General features: G+C 39.0%; 2 protein-coding genes across 5 annotated transcripts; both read left to right on the top strand.

The window, feature by feature from the left end:
• Positions 4,169-6,417, top strand: LOC109723197 (acetolactate synthase 1, chloroplastic). The gene has a single exon (XM_020251480.1). The coding sequence runs from the start codon at positions 4,210-4,212 to the stop codon at positions 6,175-6,177; it is 1,968 nt and encodes a 655-aa protein (XP_020107069.1). The 5' UTR covers positions 4,169-4,209; the 3' UTR covers positions 6,178-6,417.
• On the top strand, positions 13,118-17,750 carry LOC109722681 (U6 snRNA-associated Sm-like protein LSm6). 4 transcript variants are annotated; one of them, XM_020250790.1, is made up of 4 exons: positions 13,118-13,353; positions 16,876-16,989; positions 17,077-17,125; positions 17,370-17,750. In XM_020250790.1, exons 1-3 carry the CDS (start codon positions 13,209-13,211, stop codon positions 17,121-17,123), a joined length of 306 nt encoding a protein of 101 aa, XP_020106379.1. In that variant the 5' UTR covers positions 13,118-13,208; the 3' UTR covers positions 17,124-17,125; positions 17,370-17,750. The 4 variants fall into 4 exon arrangements, with proteins under 4 accessions (XP_020106379.1, XP_020106381.1, XP_020106382.1 ...); XM_020250792.1 differs by having other exon boundaries at positions 17,374-17,750; XM_020250793.1 differs by having other exon boundaries at positions 17,384-17,750.

Consider the following 18,479-nt stretch of genomic DNA (forward strand, 5'->3'; position numbering starts at 1 on the left):
CGAACGAATTCGATTTTTTTTTTTTTTTTTTTTTTTTTTACATATTGGAGCCAAAATTTTTTACAACGGACCAAAAATATTTTCGCGCCATAAAAACTCTGATCCCTCCTTCTCCGCACCATACTCGCCGGACATGTTTTCACCGCCGGCAACAATCTCGATCAGTTATCCCACCTCCGTCGCATTCATGTCATGAATGCATAACGAGCGAGAGAAACAAAGCAAATTTAATTCGTTCATCGTCGTAGCACAATTATAGATATTATTGTAATTTTTTGAAAAATCAAACAACTCCTTAGTCTTTTTGATATAATTATCGATAATATTATTTTTAAATAGTTTTTATAAAATAGTGTAGGAAGTAACTGTAGACTGATTATGAGCCTTATATCTAGAGTTTTTGTTTAATAACAAAATGTAAACGCTCATAAGCAATTTTTATTTGCTTCCATTTTTTTTTTTAAAATATTATTAATTAGTTGGTCGGTGTATTATAAGTTAATCAACTACACAAATTTAGAACAGAAAAAAAAAAAGTTTTTTTTTATCGGTATAATAAATTATATAAAATTAGTATTTAGAAAAACCAAGAAAATTAACACCATTGTAGCCTCAATAGGAAAGATTTGTTGACAATATTGTACCCAATGGGAAGAACTGATACACTACTAATATTTTTTAAAAAATATATAATATAACAAATATAACAAGTTACCGATCTTTTCTAGAGCAAGTGGCAAAAGGGCTTGGTGGTTGATACCCGAGACCTAAGTTTGAATCCTAGTTGATTCACATTTTTAACTAAGTTTATTTCTAAATGAAACTGGTAGTGTGCTACCTTATTCTCAAAAAAAATAAATATAACAAGTTTTGCTTCGATCCATACTTTCAAGTTTATTATTAGACACATCTAACTTTTAAAAGTGTTTCTTTTTAATTCAAACAAATGTTAAAAAATAAAATAAAGAAAATATAGATGAGTCTACCCCAATAAAAGCTTAAAAAAAAGTATTTACTTACTAAGATTATGGGGAAGTAACCAGAAGCCGAAGCAACAAAAAAAGGAAAAATCTAGGTGTTTGTAGAAAAAAAAAAAATTCTGAAAACCCTCTAAATATTAAATTGCTAGTTTTTCAAAGAAATAATTTTAAAAATCTTCCAAGTTTTCCCTGTAGCATTTACTACTTTGCTGAAATTTTCAATGCAAACTTACAGAGAAATAAAATTTATAGAGTAAAAGATAATTTACACACTATTGAATAATAAAGTTTGGATAAAATTTTATGATTTATTATTGTCGAATTTGTAAAATAAGTGATTTATATCCTATACGATTTTATTGAAAAAACGAAACTTACATGACAATAAAAGCATCACATTTAGAGTCACATGACAATATATTGCAAATACATTGTACTAAGAAGGCTGCTGAGGGAGGGATGCAAATAGATCCGGATTGGTAGAGCTCCTACCACGATTCGCTCCAAATGGGAAGGTGGGTGACGACAAAAAAATTATATAAAAAAAATATATAACTTGTCATGATCCACCAAGTAAATAGAGTGCGAAGCAGGAAACTCCTTCCTTTGATCCTTCCGATCAATCGAAATTTCGTCAATCAACCAAATTCCCCCCACCTAGGGATGTAAAACGAGCCTGGGGCCGCCCAGGTGCTGCAGCACCCGTGCCAGCTCGAGCTTCAGGGCCGTGCTGGGCCTCTTCCCTTAGGCTCGACAATCCGACATGGCACGGCCTAAAATATACCTAGGCTGTGTAGGCCGAGAGGAGGCCCGCGGCCCGACATAGCATAGCCTACTTGAGTTGTGCCAGTCGGGTTAGCACGGCTCGAACCCCAAAGCTCAACGCAACTGGTTTGGGGAGGCTCTTCTTCCCAGGAGCTTTCCTCCCAAGCTCTAACACCGCAGATCTTGGAAGGAGGTTTTTAGTTAGGGATGCAAACGGAGCAGATCTGGAGGTGGGAGCTCCACCCCGCCTCCCGCCCCGAACCGTGATGGGTTAAAAAATATATCTTATAATTTGCTCCGCCTCGTAACCCGCCTCCCGCCGGCGCTCCAAATTTGCCCCATCAACTAATATTTTTTATAAAATTATAATATTATTAATATTTTGTAAAATATAAATTAATAATTTTTACTAATATTATATATGTAAGTAACAATATTAATTATAAAAATTTAAAATATCAATCATAATTTAAAGCAAAATTCAAAAGTTTCAAATACATGAGAAATAAGAGTACTAAATTATTTGTATTTTAGAATTTTTTTAAATACATTATTTTTTAGAGATGTTTTTTAAAATATAAATAGTTTTCGGGGCTGATTCGGAGTGGATCATGGCAGGGCGGATTCGCGGCGGTCAAAATTTCTCCCGTTTTCTCCCCAAATCCGTTTCTGATTATAAAAATTATTCCGTTTCCTACCCCAAACCCGTTTAATTTTTTCGGTTTACTACCCCATTTGGGGCGGATCGGGGCGGGAACTCCACATCCGGTTGCATCCCTATTTTTAGTCCATTAACCCTCTCAATTTTTTTTTCCAAAAAAATAAAAATTTATATATATTTTCAAAAAATTAAATATTTGTTATATTGTACTTATTTTTATAAATTTTAACTTTTTAAATCAAAATATCAATTCAAACTAAAGAATTTACTGTTTACATTTAAAAGTTTACATATTTTTTTTAAAAAAAACAAAACTTTTAGGGACCGGCTCAAAGTACGGCCCGAGCCTTTCAGTCCTAAGAGCAGTGCTGAGCCGGAGGAAAAATTCTAAAATGCAACGGGTATATTAGTGACGTGGCGTAATAAACCAATCAAATGTCTTATTTTTGGAGTATATGTCCCATCATGATTATAAAAAAATATTTTTATTTTACTTTTGTTTGAAAAGAAGGAATATGATTGGCTTGTTATTGATGACGTGGTGTAAGTGTGATAGTATAAAATTTCTCGAGCCAGAGGCTTGGTAGTTGCTGCCCAGCTCGGGCCGACCCGGATTTGTAATCGGGCCGGACCCTAGCGCGATTTCACACGGCTAATGTGGGAGCCCCTACTCCCATCTCGATCAAGCCCGAATGGAGAGGAAAGTTAGGTCAAAAGTACAATTTTAAATCACTTTGAATATGTTCCGATCCGATAAAAAAATATGGAGTGAAAGATGAGGATCTTCTACCTCCAGATCCCCTATATTTGCATTCCTGTTAGGAGATTTTGTTTTCTCAGAATGATTCTCTCTCATAAAGTGGAGAATCACCTGGTGGTGTTTGTACTCAAACACAACACACACTCCATCACCACCACTGTCCACATATGAGTGTATACAACCCCTCTCTCCCTCTCTCTCTTCACAAATTATCTGCGCCTCAAACCACACACTTGGGGCATAATTGTTGCCCAATAAAGAAGAGATAAAATTTATTTTCCACCAAAAATATTTATTTTTATTATTTAATTTATTGTAATTAAATATGCGCATAATTTTAGTTTTTTAAAATATTGCATTGATTTCGTCCCCAGCTGTGGCTAAGTTAATTACAACAAAAAAAAAGAAATTTACTTGTTATATATTTTTGCAAATTAATTATTATAAATTTGTGTATAAAACTGGTGAATTTGTTATGCAAATTGGCCTAGATCTTCTTATCATTAAATTTTAAAAATATATAGTGGCATTTAACTTCTATTCTTAGTAATGTTTACTTCGTAGATCTTATCAATTTTGTTAAGATATATTTTTGTGATTCTATATATTTTCATGTCACTTCTTCTTAGAAAACCGTAGTTTCAAATACTATAGTTGAAAAAATAAACCTTAAATAAAGAATAAACATATGAAATCAATTGTTGCTTTTGAAAAGGTATAAGGAGGCCCAACTATAAAAGTTGAAACTGTCTCAAAATTAATACACTTTAAATCATAGGATACTAAAGTGAGAAAGTGCGAAACTATATAGTACTATCTTGATACACTTTAAATTATAGAATACTAAAATGAAAAAGTGCGAAACCACTAGAGAGGCTTTTGAAGTTTTTCCTAGTGCCCAAGATGTGGAGGACGATCACCGGGTAGTGACCGCACTCAGACACGTTTCCGGTTTCGCCTCCTCGTCCACTCGTCGCCTTGCTATAAAAGCGCTTCTCCCAGATCCCTCCCTTTCTCTCTCCCTGTCCACATTCCATTACACCATGGCTACAGCCGCCGCCGCCGCCGCCTCCGCCTCCCGAGCGGCGGCGCCGCCGCAGCCTCCGGCGCGCCTCATCCCTGTCCACAACCCCTTCCTCCTCCGCCTCAAGCCCCTCCTCCCCTTCCGATCCCCTCCCAAACCCTTCTCCATCTCCGCCGCGGCGTCGCCCAATCCCCCCGCCGCCGCCGCCGCCGCCGCCGCCGCAACGACGGTCGCCGACCCCGTGCCCGGGCGCGCACTCCGCAGCTTCGGCCCCTCCGAGCCCCGCAAGGGTGCGGACATCCTCGTGGAGGCGCTGGAGCGCGCGGGGGTCTCCGACGTGTTCGCGTACCCCGGCGGCGCCTCCATGGAGATCCACCAGGCGCTGACCCGGTCCCCCTCGATCTCCAACCACCTCCTCCGCCACGAGCAGGGCGAGGCCTTCGCGGCCTCCGGCTACGCCCGCTCCACCGGCCGGCCCGGCGTGTGCATCGCCACCTCCGGCCCCGGCGCCACCAACCTCGTCTCCGCCCTCGCCGACGCCCTCCTCGACTCCGTCCCCCTCGTCGCCATCACCGGCCAGGTCCCCCGCCGCATGATCGGCACCGACGCCTTCCAGGAGACCCCCATCGTCGAGGTCACCCGCTCCATCACCAAGCACAACTACCTCGTCCTCGACGTCGACGACATCCCCCGCGTCATCAAGGAGGCCTTCTTCCTCGCCTCCTCCGGCCGCCCCGGCCCCGTCCTCGTCGACATCCCCAAGGACATCCAGCAGCAGCTCGCCGTCCCCGACTGGGACCCCCCCATGCGCCTCCCCAAGCCCCCCGCCCGCCACCTGCTCGACCAAATCCTCCGCCTCGTCTCCGACTCCCGCCGCCCCGTCCTCTACGTCGGCGGCGGCTGCTCCAGCTCCGGCGACGAGCTCCGCCGCTTCGTCTCCCTCACCGGCATCCCCGTCGCCACCACCCTCATGGGCCTCGGGAACTACCCCAGCGACGACGCGCTCTCGCTGCGGATGCTTGGCATGCACGGGACCGTCTACGCCAACTACGCCGTGGACAAATCCGACCTCCTGCTCGCCTTCGGCGTGCGCTTCGACGATCGCGTGACCGGAAAGCTCGAAGCTTTCGCCAGCAGGGCCAAGATCGTGCACATCGACATCGACCCGGCCGAGATCGGCAAGAACAAGCAGCCCCATGTGTCCATCTGCGCCGATGTGAAGCTCGCATTGGAAGGGCTGAATCAGTTGTTAGAGGAGAGTGGGTTGCATCAGAAGCTCGATTTTTCCCCTTGGGTAAAAGAACTGGACGAGCAGAAGAAGGCGTTCCCATTGAGCTACAAAACATTCGGCGAGGAGATCCCGCCCCAGTACGCCATCCAGGTGCTCGACGAATTGACCAGCAGCGAGGCTATCATCTCTACCGGCGTGGGCCAGCACCAGATGTGGGCCGCACAGTATTACCGCTACAAGCGGCCGCGGCAGTGGCTTTCGTCCGCCGGCTTGGGTGCAATGGGCTTCGGGCTTCCCGCAGCAGCCGGAGCGGCTGTGGGAAACCCAGGTGTTACCGTAGTCGACATTGATGGGGATGGGAGCTTCCTTATGAATCTTCAAGAGCTTGCCATGATTCGCATCGAGAACCTTCCAGTTAAAACCATGGTTTTGAACAACCAGCATTTGGGTATGGTGGTGCAGTGGGAGGATAGGTTCTACAAGGCAAACCGGGCGCATACGTACTTGGGCAACCCATCAAATGAGGAGGAGATATACCCGGATCTTGTTACGATAGCCAAGGGCTTTAACATACCTGCGGCAAGAGTGACTAAGAGGAGCGAGCTTAGGGATGCGATTACGAAGATGCTTGAGACGCCAGGGCCGTACTTGTTGGATGTTATTGTGCCGCACCAAGAGCACGTTTTGCCTATGATACCGAGCGGCGGTGCGTTCAAAGATATGATCCTTGACGGAGATGGGAGAACGGTGCACTAGCGCTGCTTTTAAGCAGGTCATGGATGTGTTCTTCTACAATCTTTTATGTTGGCTAATAGGTTTGTTTTATGTCTTTACTAGGAGTTTTAATTTTATGCTAGTTTCGTTAGCGATGCTTTGTGTTATTCCAAGAACCCAATGAAGTATCATCTCTGCTATGCTTTGTCATCGTTGTGCCGCGTATGAGGTATTTATAATATAACAGAACAAGTTTCTGTTATCATTTATTTTTTTTCTTCTTTCCCCTTTGGTTGCTTGGTTGTTCTTTTGATCAGATATAATTAGAAACATAAATGAATACCTGTGCTCTGGATTGGTCTTAGTTGCCCTTTAGTGCAAAGTAGAGTGCTAGTATGTTATGATATTCACTTCATCTTTGAGTTTAGTTTAACTATACCTGGTTGCTTTTCAGTTCTCATTGCGGTTAGCTGGAATCATCAAATTGACAATGGTAGTTAACTTCTTTCGTAGATGATACTTGTGCAACTAAAATTGACCTTTTTGGAGCAGCAGCTTCTGTTTGTAGGGCTGTTGGTAGGACTGTTTAAGGAATTCTTCCAGATTAAAGATACAATATGCTAAGAAGATTTGTTATGATTGGTGTTGTCGGAAGTACAGTGTATATGCAAATTTTGTTTCGCTTTTACTAGAATTTTGATTGCACAAGTTGTCTTCCTGTTTTGACCACTTTGCTTGATTGAACATGCATTTGGGATAAGATGAAACTCAAAACCTAACAAGGCATCAAAATGAGGCTGGAAACATGAGTGCCAATTTAGGAAAAGAGAAATGATTGCAACTATTAGAATTACTCACTTATCTTTATCCGTTCAGCGGTAAACTATAGAGTGATTTTTACCGCAAAAAAATTCTGGAGACATGAAACCTCAAGGAGCCCAACTTATTCTAGAATCTGAAGACTACTAGTTAACAATTTCGAATCGAAAACTCTGGGGTTAAGACACTATAGAAATGTAGTTTTTACCAGGGAAGAAAGGGAGGCCTTCGAAATGTTGATTTTAGAGTTTCCTTGCATGAGTTGCCCAGTTTGAACGATTTTGGATATTTCAGAGATCTCTATTACTCTGTATATTATACATGCTTATCGGTAAGTTTTGGTCTCAAGTTTAGTATTTAGGAGGTGTTGATGTTATACAGTGACAATAAGATTCACATGAATGATGTAATACTTTTTGGACTTTTAGTTGTACTCATTTAGATGTATTTACATGCTGATCACTTGTGTTTACCTTTTGCGAGTTGTGGGAACTGTTCCCTCTTTTTCTGTCACCATGTTGACCCAGATTGTTGAGTATCTGCTTGAATCATATCATATAAATGTCGTTGACAAGGAATAAAATGATTCCCCCTCCCCCCTTTGTTCTCAAAGTCTTTTGTAAATTCTGCCGATACGTTTCTCGAACCAGGCACCCCGTTCATTTGATGTTTCCTCGCTTTTTTACGGAAATGTTTCTTTATCACTCATAATTATTTGGTTTTAGCTAATATGGATTATATTTTTGTTCTTTACTTTTAGGGCCCGTTTGGTTCGAGTTATGTAATATTACAAAGTATCTCGACATATCGAGGTATCTTGGATTTCGGCGTGAGATTACTATTGATGCTGCATTAGCGCGTTTGGTTTAATGCAGTAATTTAATACTAGATTACAGTGTTTATAGTATTAATACATTTGGTTCAGTTTATAAAATTTAGTAATCCTGACATAAAAGTATAGGTTTTTCCAAAATTGCCCTTGTTGTGGTCATTTGAATATTATTTTTTGCGGAAATGACGAATGGAGGGAAAGAGATCATGATGATTACTTGGGAGGATGACGCAATAGAAGATGATAGGTGTTCGTGCGAGAGAGAGAGAGAGAGAGAGAGAGAGAGAGAGACGTCGAGAGAGAGAGGGCGAGAGAAAGCGGCGTGCGAGAGAGAGGGGGCAAGGCAAGAGAGATGAAAATAATGCTGTTAATTAGATTTGGAATTATTGGAGGGTAAAATTGTTATTTTACATAATATGTAGGATTAACGGGTTTCAGTAATGCAAGATACACGACCCCCCTCCCGTTAATATTTTCGATGTAATCTTGCTCGATTTGTAATGCTACATTAACGACTAGATTACATAGCGGATTAACCAAACATAGTTATTCTGGCAGGATTGCCTGTAATCCTGTCAGGATAACTCGAACCAAACGCACCCTTAGGGACGGGCCGATTGGTCACTGAAATTTAGGAGTTGTTTTGTTGCACGCTGTTATCTATATATTTTAGTTTTCACTGTATGCAAATTTAAAGTGTTTGAATTATTGTCTTTGAGTTCGGTTGCTGCAGTAGAAAATATGTGAAAAAGTTTATCAGCTGTAGTAGAAACTACATTCAAACTGGTTGTATCTTCAACGGCAACAATTAGCAAAGAATGATTGTAGTTGTAATTGCATGCATTTTTGTTTGCTGTGCATTTTACAATTATTGTAAGAAAAACCAAATGTTATATCAAATTATAGAAATTTAACAAATTAGTAAGAAAAACCAAAAAATTATAGAAATTTAACAAGAGCAGTTTGTGTTAGAAGAAATTTTATCTTTTTTTTTCAAATAAATTAAAGATGATAACGTAAAAAATTTACTTGGATCATAGACCCTTTAGAATCGGTTACTCACCTTTCAAAATTGGATTTTACTATCCATCCTCTCATTTTACTTGATTTGAGGTGGTCAATGATATTCTAATTTCAAAATTTAAGTTATTTCTTTTTTTTTGTTTTAATAAATTTTTAGTTTAAGAATTGCATGTAAGGTACTAACTAAATCTGTAAAGATAAACGGCGCATTCAAATTTTGATAATATTCTTACTTTAATAAATTTATAGTTGCAAGAATATTATGAATTATACTAACTAAACTTGTAAAAATAAACAACACATTCAAATTTTGAATTCAAAGTGTTGTGGCTGATTCAAATCAAATGAACTGAAAGTAAAACAAATATTTTGAAAGGTTCCTTAGTGGATCTAAAATGTTTCATAGTTCAGGTGCATCATGTATGTTTTTAAACATAATTAAATTCTCATTAACTTACTATACCAAACTGCAGATTTAATGAGAATTAGAATTTTAATTCTTATTTAGAGGTTGCGGATCGGGTCGGGGTTGAAATCAACCCGACCTAATTATCATCCTGCGGACGAAGCGACGAACCCGAGATGCTATATCAACTGATCTGCGCCGTCCATATACAGAGAGTCACGGACGGCCGTGATTATAAGATAGCAATCCGATCAAAGTATTTCCTGCACCGGGTTCATCGCTACATTGTGCACCTCTCACTCATCAGCCGTCCGTTACATCATTACGTGCAATCCTACCGTCCACTCTTTGAACAGAGAAAAGCCCGCCATTTGACGGACGGAGGGGATTGAGACTAAATGGTTGATGGACGGTTCAAGGTACTGGTTGGCACTTGGCCGGCGTAGTACATATGAACTCGGTGTAGGCAAAATTTTCTCGGCATATCCTATATTGGTGGATTTCAATTTCCCTTTTTTTAGCATAGTTACACTGTACTGTATTATACTATATATATTATACTATACTATACTGTATCTTATAATTCTTTTTATTTTTTATGCTGTACTGTTTTTTTTTCAAAGATACCACTATACTATCCATGTTTTTCAATCCCAACACTGTAAGCACTAATCTTATATTTTGCGTTAAATTTGTTAAAAAATATTGGTGGAGAGTATCCACACATTTATTTGGCTGATTTTAATACGAAAAAAAAAACATAAAAAAATAAAATAAAGTTGAAAAAAAATTTATAAAAGTTTTTTAGGGAACTATCATGAAGATTCATTTTACATTATTTTTCACTATTTAGTTGGTGCCTCTCAACAAAGTTATTTGATTTTATCTAAAATAATAAATTTGTTAATAGTAATATAGAGGTTTATGAACAAAATAATCGAGAAATATATATGAAAACAATCGAATAAAATAGAAAAGTAAACATAAATTTAAAAAATAGTGTATAGATTGATAAAATATGGCCAATTTGCATAAAAAATCCACTTATTTTGGGCTTTTGCAAAATCGGGCCATTTTTTTGGTTTTTGCAGATTCGGTCCGCTTTTTCAGCAAACTAACCAAAATACCCTTATACCTTTTTCTCTTTCCTCTTTCTCTCTCCTCTTTTTTTTTCTCTCGTTCTTTTTTCTTTTTCTTCCCAGAGAGCGGCGAAGACGGAGCGGAGGTGCCCTTATACCTTTTCTTTTCTCTTTTTTTTCTCGTTCTTTTTTTTCTTTCTCTTCCCAGAGAGCGGCGAAGACAGAGCGGCGTCGTCGCCGGCGCCCCCACCTTCCTCGCCTCCGATCCCCCCAAGGCGGGCTTGATTTTTTTTTTTTTGCTGTTTTTTCTCTCGTTTCTTCTCTGACTCTCGCTCCACAGTTTCCGCGCGGCGCCTCTCTACGCTCTTCCTTGCCCTTCTCATCTCTCTTCTCCTCTTTCTCCTGCTGCCTCGGATGACAGCACTCTTCGCGACACCGACGCACACCGTAGCAATCACTGCTCGGCGCTGCAGCTCGGAGTGGGGGCTTAGCGGCGTCGGTCACCGACACCAAGTGGGCTATTGACAGAGCGTGACAAAAAAAAAAGAATAGAAAAAAATAAAGATAAAAAATATATTTTTTCTAAAAAAAAAGGATGAAGATGAAATTTATCGTTAACTACAAAAAATTACAAGTGCATAACTTAAGATGTAAACTTGCCAGCTTTTAAGAGTGAATTATTACACTCTCTTTTTTAACAAAACATTACACTCTTGAAAAGATATTTTCACTGTTTCTCTTCTTATTGCACTCTTTCAGATAATAAAACTGACCCACTATAGTAAAAATTACACTCTTGTTAAATGAAATTGTACTGTTTTCTCCTCTTGTTTGCACCGTCTCTCCTATTGCTTGCCACCATTTTCCTCTTGTTACACACTATTTTTTATTTAACTGCATCCATTTAAGAGATATTTATACTGTTTCTTCCTCTTGTGCACTGTTCTCCTCTTGTTGCACTGTTTCTCCTCTTTTGCACTGCTTTTTTTTATTTCTCTCTTGTTGCACTGTTTTTCTCTTTTAAGAAGAGAAACAGTTGCAAACAGAGGAAACAGCTGCAACAGAGACGAGAAGCCAGTATAAATAGCGTTAAAAATGAGGTAGTTTTAAAATTAAAAAACAGTGTAACAAGAGGAGAAAGAATTTGCACAAGAAAAAAAACTGCTACCCATTTATCTAAACTGCACCTATTTAAGATATTATTTTACTGCTTCTCCTCTTGTTGCACTCGTTTCTTCCTCTTGTTGCACTTGTTTCTCTTTAAAGATGGAAAAACAGTGCTGCAACAAGAAGAGAACAGGTGCGAACAAGAGAGAAGCACAGTTATAAATATCTATTAAAGATGTGTAGTTTAAAATAAAAACAGTGCTTTAAAACAAAGGAAGAGAAATGGGATGCAACAAGAAAAAAACTTGCACCCATTTATTCTTAACTGCACCCATTTAAGAAGAATATTTATACTGCTCTCCTTTGTTGCCACTGTTCTCCTTTTAAAGATGAGAAACAGGCACAAGAGGAGAAGACAGTATAAATATCTGTTAAACAGATGTGTAGTTTAATAAAAAATGTTAACAAGGGAGAACATGCTGCCAACAAGAAAAAACTACACCCATTATATAAGTGCCACTTCCATTTAAGAGTATTTATAATGATTTCTCCGGGTTGGCACTGTTTCCCTTGTTTGCCAGCTGTTTTCCTCTTAAGCAGCGGAAACATGCAACAAGAGGATAAAGACAGTGCAACAGAAGGAGAAACAGTATAATATCTGCTTAAAGAGGAATGCAGTTTAAAATTAAAAAACATTTCCGACCCCATCCGCGCCGCCAGCTGCCGTGCGGGCCGACGGATCGGGCGGGGATCCGGCGCGGACGCGGCGTTCTCGACGATTGTGTTGGAGAAGCAGATGCTGGTCCGGCGCTTCTGGCGGCTGCGTGAGGAGATGCAGACTGCCGCGGAGAAGTAACACTGCGGCGCTGGGTGTCTGGCGCCCGGTGCGCTTCCGCCTCCCCTTCTGCGCCCGGCGCTCGGCCTCCCCTTCTTCTCTTCGCTTTCTTCTTCTCCGCATCCAGCCCAAGTCCCGCTTCAGCGCGGTCCCTGCCGCCGCCGGGGACGCGGATCGGGCTGGGGCCGCGCGCGGCGGAGGAGAGGAGGAGGGGGTCGCGGGCGGTGGAGAGGAGGGTGAGGAGGGAGGCGACGGTGAAGAAGGATGGTGAGGAGGGAGGCGACGGTGAAGAAGAAGGCGACGGTCCGCCTTTTTTTTTTGGCGAGAAAAAAAAAAAAGAACGACAGAAAACGAAGAGAAGAGAGAAAGCGGAAAGAGAAAAAGTAATAAGGATATTTTGGTCAGTTTGCTGAAAAAGCGGACCAAATCTGCAAAAACGAAAAATGTGACCCGGTTTTGCAAAAACCCAAAATAAATGAATTTTTTATGCAAAAAGGCCATAAAATATAATATTACAATAATATATTTGTTAAAAATAAAATTAGTATAATATGGTTAGGAATGCAAACAACACGGATTTGGGGGTGGGAGAGATTCTCCGCTTTCCATTTCATTTTTTATCTGGTCGAGATGAATTCGGAGCATGTTACATTTAATTATATTTTTGATCCTCATTTACTGCTTAATTCGGAACGAAAACGAATTTTTGGTGAATTATAAGAAATTAAGAAAACAAAAGTATCTCCCCTCCGTTCTAGCGGAGTATTGGAAATATCTTATTATTATTATTGCTTTCTTTTTGTTTCGACTTACCACCCCAATTCGGGCTCATCGGACAGGACCCGGATCCGTTTGCATCTTTAAAAATAGCATATGGAAATGGAAATAACACTAAATTACAGTGCAGTGGGTGTAATTTTCCCTATTGTGTTTTACGGTTTCTCGTGCGAAGAGAGAGAGAGAGAGAGAGAGATGAGCACCGGCGGCGGGGAGAGGATCAGCGGCGGCGGCGGAGAGAGGATCGGCGGCGGCGGCGTGAAGACTCCGGCGGATTTCTTGAAGTCGATCAGGGGGCGCCCCGTCGTCGTCAAGCTCAACTCAGGAGTCGACTACAGAGGTTAGGGTTAGGGTTTGGGTTCTTAAACCCCGCTTAAAAACCTCTCTCTAGGGTTTCTCTTCTGATCACTTCCTAGCTCCCGATGCAAACGGAAATCCACTTCTCTATAGGTCGATTGTAGTAGCTGGGGCCTAATTGTGGTCGCTGTGTGATGTTTCGTTCTGTGTGAGTAGATCACGGAACGAAACCCTACAATTATTTTGATCCGTAATCCTTTGATTTCGTTTTGTTTGAATAACCATTTTTTTTAAAAAAATTTTGGCATCGATTGTGATGGTAAATTTTATGTATAATGCAACAATAAGGAGAAAGGTTGTGATGATGTATTTCTCATCCTTAGTATAAATATGCTCACTATAGTTGATAGTTTCATCTATCTATGGCTTTGCTCGAAGATTTGGAATAAAGTACTGGTAGGAGGGGACGAAAGGATTCAAGTATGTAATTTGCATTGTAAAGTTGCATAATTCGTTAGGTTTCTTTTTTAAATCTACTAATGGTTACCCTAGTATTAATATGCTTCTTTTTATGTGGAGTTGTATACTGAAGTGAAGTTTATTTTTTCTGTGTTCTGTTTTCGGTTTCCTCCCTCTTTTGTTGTCTGTGAGCGGTAGAATTACGAAAAATCAGTTTTTTATGTATCGTGGCATCCTGTGATTCTACCCTGACAGCACTTGATTGCCACATCAGGATTAAAAAAGTTACATTGTGTAGGGAAGCAAAGGAGGATCTTTCAGCAGCTGTTTTCATGTATAACAATCTATTACTTGGTGATGGATTAAAAATTACCTGTCCAGTAAACGAGGAAGTATGTGGAGCTGAGCTGCTCATACATTGAGAAGCTCGTAAGCTGTTAAGCTGTAAGATCGATTAAAATTAAGTGACAAAATTTTCTTCAGAAGCTGGTGAGTTCGTTCTCAGATGTTTGTGAAAAGTTGATCAAGAAAAGTAACATGAAGGACCATATGAAATTGAGTAGAAAAAAGTTCGAAGATTGAATTGGAGAAGAAATAAGTAATCTAGTATTTTTTGATTGGAGAGAGATGGTGATTTAATTAAAGGATTACATTAGAAGATGATCTGACTGATCCAGATCCTTCTCATTATGGCCCACTTGTTGTTTATTTGTCAAATAAGGTTTTATTAATCCTTCAAGCCAAGTTGTCAACGAGTTTGTGTTTCTTCATAGTTTAGAATTGAAGATTGATATGGTTGTGTCACAAACAATGTTTGGTACCAGATTGCTCATTCCTCTTCAAGCCATCTCTCTGGCTAGGCATTTGGTGCATTAAGATATCCTTTACCATGATTATTAATCCTTGTAGTCTAACCAATTTATGAACTTCTGTTTTAGTTATCACTGTAGTAGGACTTGGTGGTGGTTCCTTAGGCAGGTCTTTTAATTGTTTTTTTTTTTTTTTTTTCAGTAGTGTGAAGGAAAAATTCTTGATGATTGAACCTCCACTTTTGAAATATTTATAATATCCTGGTCAATTCTTCTATTTTTTTTTCCTTCCCTTCTTTTTCCNACAAAAGCCCACTTGACAAATTGAAATCCTACAAACAAGAACAAAATAATAAAGGAAAAAGAAGGGAAGGAAAAATTCTTGATGATTGAACCTCCACTTTTGAAATATTTATAATATCCTGGTCAATTCTTCTATTTTTTTTTCCTTCCCTTCTTTTTCCTTTATTATTTTGTTCTTGTTTGTAGGATTTCAATTTGTCAAGTGGGCTTTTGTTTATTGTCAAATCACAATTTTGTCTGTCTTCATTCATATAGTAGTAAGAGTAAGGTCATAATGAATATAGTAGGGCAGAACCATGTTGGATTGAAACCCCTTTTTACTAGATTCAAGCTGCCTTGAGGGTTAGCCAGACCTGTGTATTTTATCCCGTGAGAACCATCGAGCCCAAAAATTCTAACTTGTCCCCAATTTGAGTTGGGTAGATGATTGTTGGCCTTTTTGGCTCATGTGTAATACAGGACTAAAGCAGTAGGTTATATACTTTACCTGTGTATATTTGTTTTCAGATGCCCATCTGTAACAGTGAAGTGAAGTTTGTTGTGATAGGTCTATTCTAAATGATCATCCTGCCAAAGCTTCTTGCTCTCAGAAGCAACTGTGTTAACCTGTGCACTTTTAGCTTTATCATTATTATAATATTGTCATATAATTTGCTTTTCTGCTTCATCTCATCCTCAATTGATGTCCATGTGGTTGTCTCTATCTGTCTAATATCATTGTATTTGTTTTGTTTTTGGGTAAATTGAACTTATCGTCTGCAAACATTTAGCCAAATTTCACTTTGATCCTTGAAATTTTAGGTTGAACATTCGATTCCCCAAACTTCTTGAAGTGTTGCATCTATTGTTATAGGAAAAAAAAATTATTGCCTGTACATGGTGCATTCATATATCCATGTACAACACATCCACATTGCATAGATCCAATCACATTTTTGGATCCCTGCCACCCATTTAATTGCAATCTTTTCTCTACTTTTACAAATTGCACGGTTGGATTTAGAGTAGGAGATGGGTGCAGGTTTGATGAATTCATGGTGCATGGGTGTACAGTTGTGGCTGTTTCAGGCAATAAAATTTCCTCTAACAGTAGGTGATAGTAAGGACTAAAACTTTCTTACTAACAACTTCTAGATCCAATGCTTACTAACAACTTCTATATCATTTTTCAACAAACTGTAATTTAATGGTTGGATTTCTTTCTGGATCTTATAAATCATGCCTCTGTCCTTGTGATGTGCACCTTTCTTCCAATTAACTATCGCCACATATGCATGTCAGTTGTTTGTAAGAATAGCATTATTGTAGTGCAATTTAGTGTTTCATTTTTCCATTGCTTGTTGAAAGAAAATTGGATGTGGGTATTGTTTTCCTAAATATGCTTGTTAGCACTGGGTGCTATCATTGTTATATGCCAAGTTTTTGATTTTTTCACTGAAATTTCTGATTTCACGGATTCCCTACTCATCAAACAATCCTTTAGTTTTAGGTGTTCGTCATCGGCATCATGGACGAGGGAAACCCAATATAGAGTGTTCATTTGGTCTTACTGTGTCAAATCCAAAATGTGACATTTTTTTATTTAAATCTGGTATTGATGCTAAAAGAAAGGAGAAAATACAAGGAAATGAAAAATCAAAACGAGTTGAAAGCTGAATTAGTGTCCTATCTAATTGAGTGCAAACATATTGGAAATATATCTCTTAAAACTCCCCAGCTTCTGACTTAGCATCTAAAATGTCATACTCTATTTTCCTTGGTTGTCCTTCTGATGACAATTTTTTATTGTACATTAAAACTTACCATTTCTTTCTTTCTGCCAATAGTTTCTAGTAGCCTAATATAACAGACTCCACATATAATTGCATTGGCCTTAATTCCTGTTTGTTTTGCCAAAGATTACTACTGATATTCTATATCTTCGTCACTATGTACAAAATTGTGGACTTGCGTGTTCTTTAACAATTATTAATCATATGCAACACATTATGCAGGCATTCTAGCTTGTTTGGATGGGTATATGAACATTGCAATGGAGCAAACTGAGGAATATGTTAATGGTCAACTGAAGAACAAATATGGGGATGCTTTTATCAGAGGAAACAACGGTATCCCTAACCTATACTACTTTAGCAGCTACCTTTTGATTTATTCTGATAGTTTTATTTATAATATTTATTTTCCTGTCTCTGCAGTTTTATACATCAGCACGTCGAAACGGACTCTTGCAGACAGTTCATAAGTGTATCCTCTTCTAACATTTGACTTGCTTTTCTTTTTTTTTACTGTTCCTTCTGTGGGTTGGTCTTTATATCTTGTACAACAACTGATAAACTGAGTGTTTAATCGGTGACATACGAATTGGTTTTCTGGCCCCTTTCTTTAACATCTTGAAAGCTTGTTCTGACAGTTTAGGGAAATATAAGATTGAGAGTATTTAATTTAATGGTGATGTTGATCAATGTTCTTCAATGCTTTAACTGTTCAGTTAGATGAAAACAGTGATGGGTTCCACTTGCAATAAAGCACTCGCAATCGGGGCATTATGATGTAAACAATTCTGAGCCTTGATTCTATGGTTTGATTGGATAAGGAAGGATGGCAAGAGATCTGAGAAGATAAATACCTGTGGTCTAGGTTGGTCATTGTAGTTTGTGGATAGGCTTCTACTTTATCCGCACCGATATTTTTTTAGCCTCTCAGTCATATTCTCCATCCGAACTAATCTGGATATTTGGATACACTAAAAATATCAATGTTAGGATTTTATCCCTTATGCCGTGCCGTCGCGATGTGTTGTGGGACCCACTTGTTCTGCCGTTCGTAAGAAATGAAGAGTGTCGCTCATGCATTGTTTTTAGACTTTGTTTGATTTTCTTGTTGCTGATTCGCCGAGTGTTTTGTTTTGCCGCAATATTACTAACTATATTGTTTGTTTACTATCTGTTTTTTGCACTGTTGGTGCTTTTATGGGTCATGAGGGAAACGGATCTTTGTCTGAAACCTCACATGCATTTTTGTTACCTAAGATGGGTGATTAAAAGCAGAGGATTTTTTACCCCCCCTCTTCTATGTCATTTCAATCATTTCTTGGTCCATTTATTGCTTTGCAATTTAGTTAGAAGAATTACAGAGAAGTTGCAAATTTGTTGTTTAGTACTGGAATGAAATTCTAAAATCATGACCCCTTCTTTTAATGCTGTTTCTTCTGTCTCTATTTTTTTTTTTGTTTAAAATAGAACGTAATTTTTTGTTACGGAACTATAGGGCTGTTTGGTTAGATGTAATTAAAAATAGGGCTTTTTTTGTAAATAGCCTCCTGAGCAATTTTTATTTTAAAAATAGCCTTATCAAAATTAAAATTGCAAAAATGGCCGTCTCTGCCACGCAGGCGCCACGTTAGCGCCACGTGGGTAGGGCTGGGGTCAGGGTATTAAGTTGAACACGGTGAATCATTCACCGTGTTTAGGTGAATGGTTTATCGTGTTTCTTACGTATTTTTTGTATATTAAAAAGTGAAATAAGGAGTAGGGATGTCAATAGGTATGGATATTCGAAATATTATCCGAATTCAAATCCAAATAAATTATATATATAT

The sequence above is a fragment of the Ananas comosus genome, linkage group 17 (genome assembly GCF_001540865.1).
Source record: "Ananas comosus cultivar F153 linkage group 17, ASM154086v1, whole genome shotgun sequence".
NCBI lineage: Eukaryota > Viridiplantae > Streptophyta > Magnoliopsida > Poales > Bromeliaceae > Ananas > Ananas comosus.

What these genes read in the sequence shown, in the direction of transcription:
- LOC109723197 (XM_020251480.1), top strand. Translation starts at nt 4,210, where the DNA reads ATGGCTACAGCCGCCGCCGCCGCCGCCTCCGCCTCCCGAGCGGCGGCG.
- LOC109722681 (XM_020250790.1), top strand. Translation starts at nt 13,209, where the DNA reads ATGAGCACCGGCGGCGGGGAGAGGATCAGCGGCGGCGGCGGAGAGAGG. An exon ending in CTCAGGAGTCGACTACAGAG is followed by an intron (nt 13,354 to 16,875) that starts GTTAGGGTTAGG and finishes CACATTATGCAG; the next exon opens with GCATTCTAGCTTGTTTGGAT. An exon ending in TTTTATCAGAGGAAACAACG is followed by an intron (nt 16,990 to 17,076) that starts GTATCCCTAACC and finishes CTGTCTCTGCAG; the next exon opens with TTTTATACATCAGCACGTCG.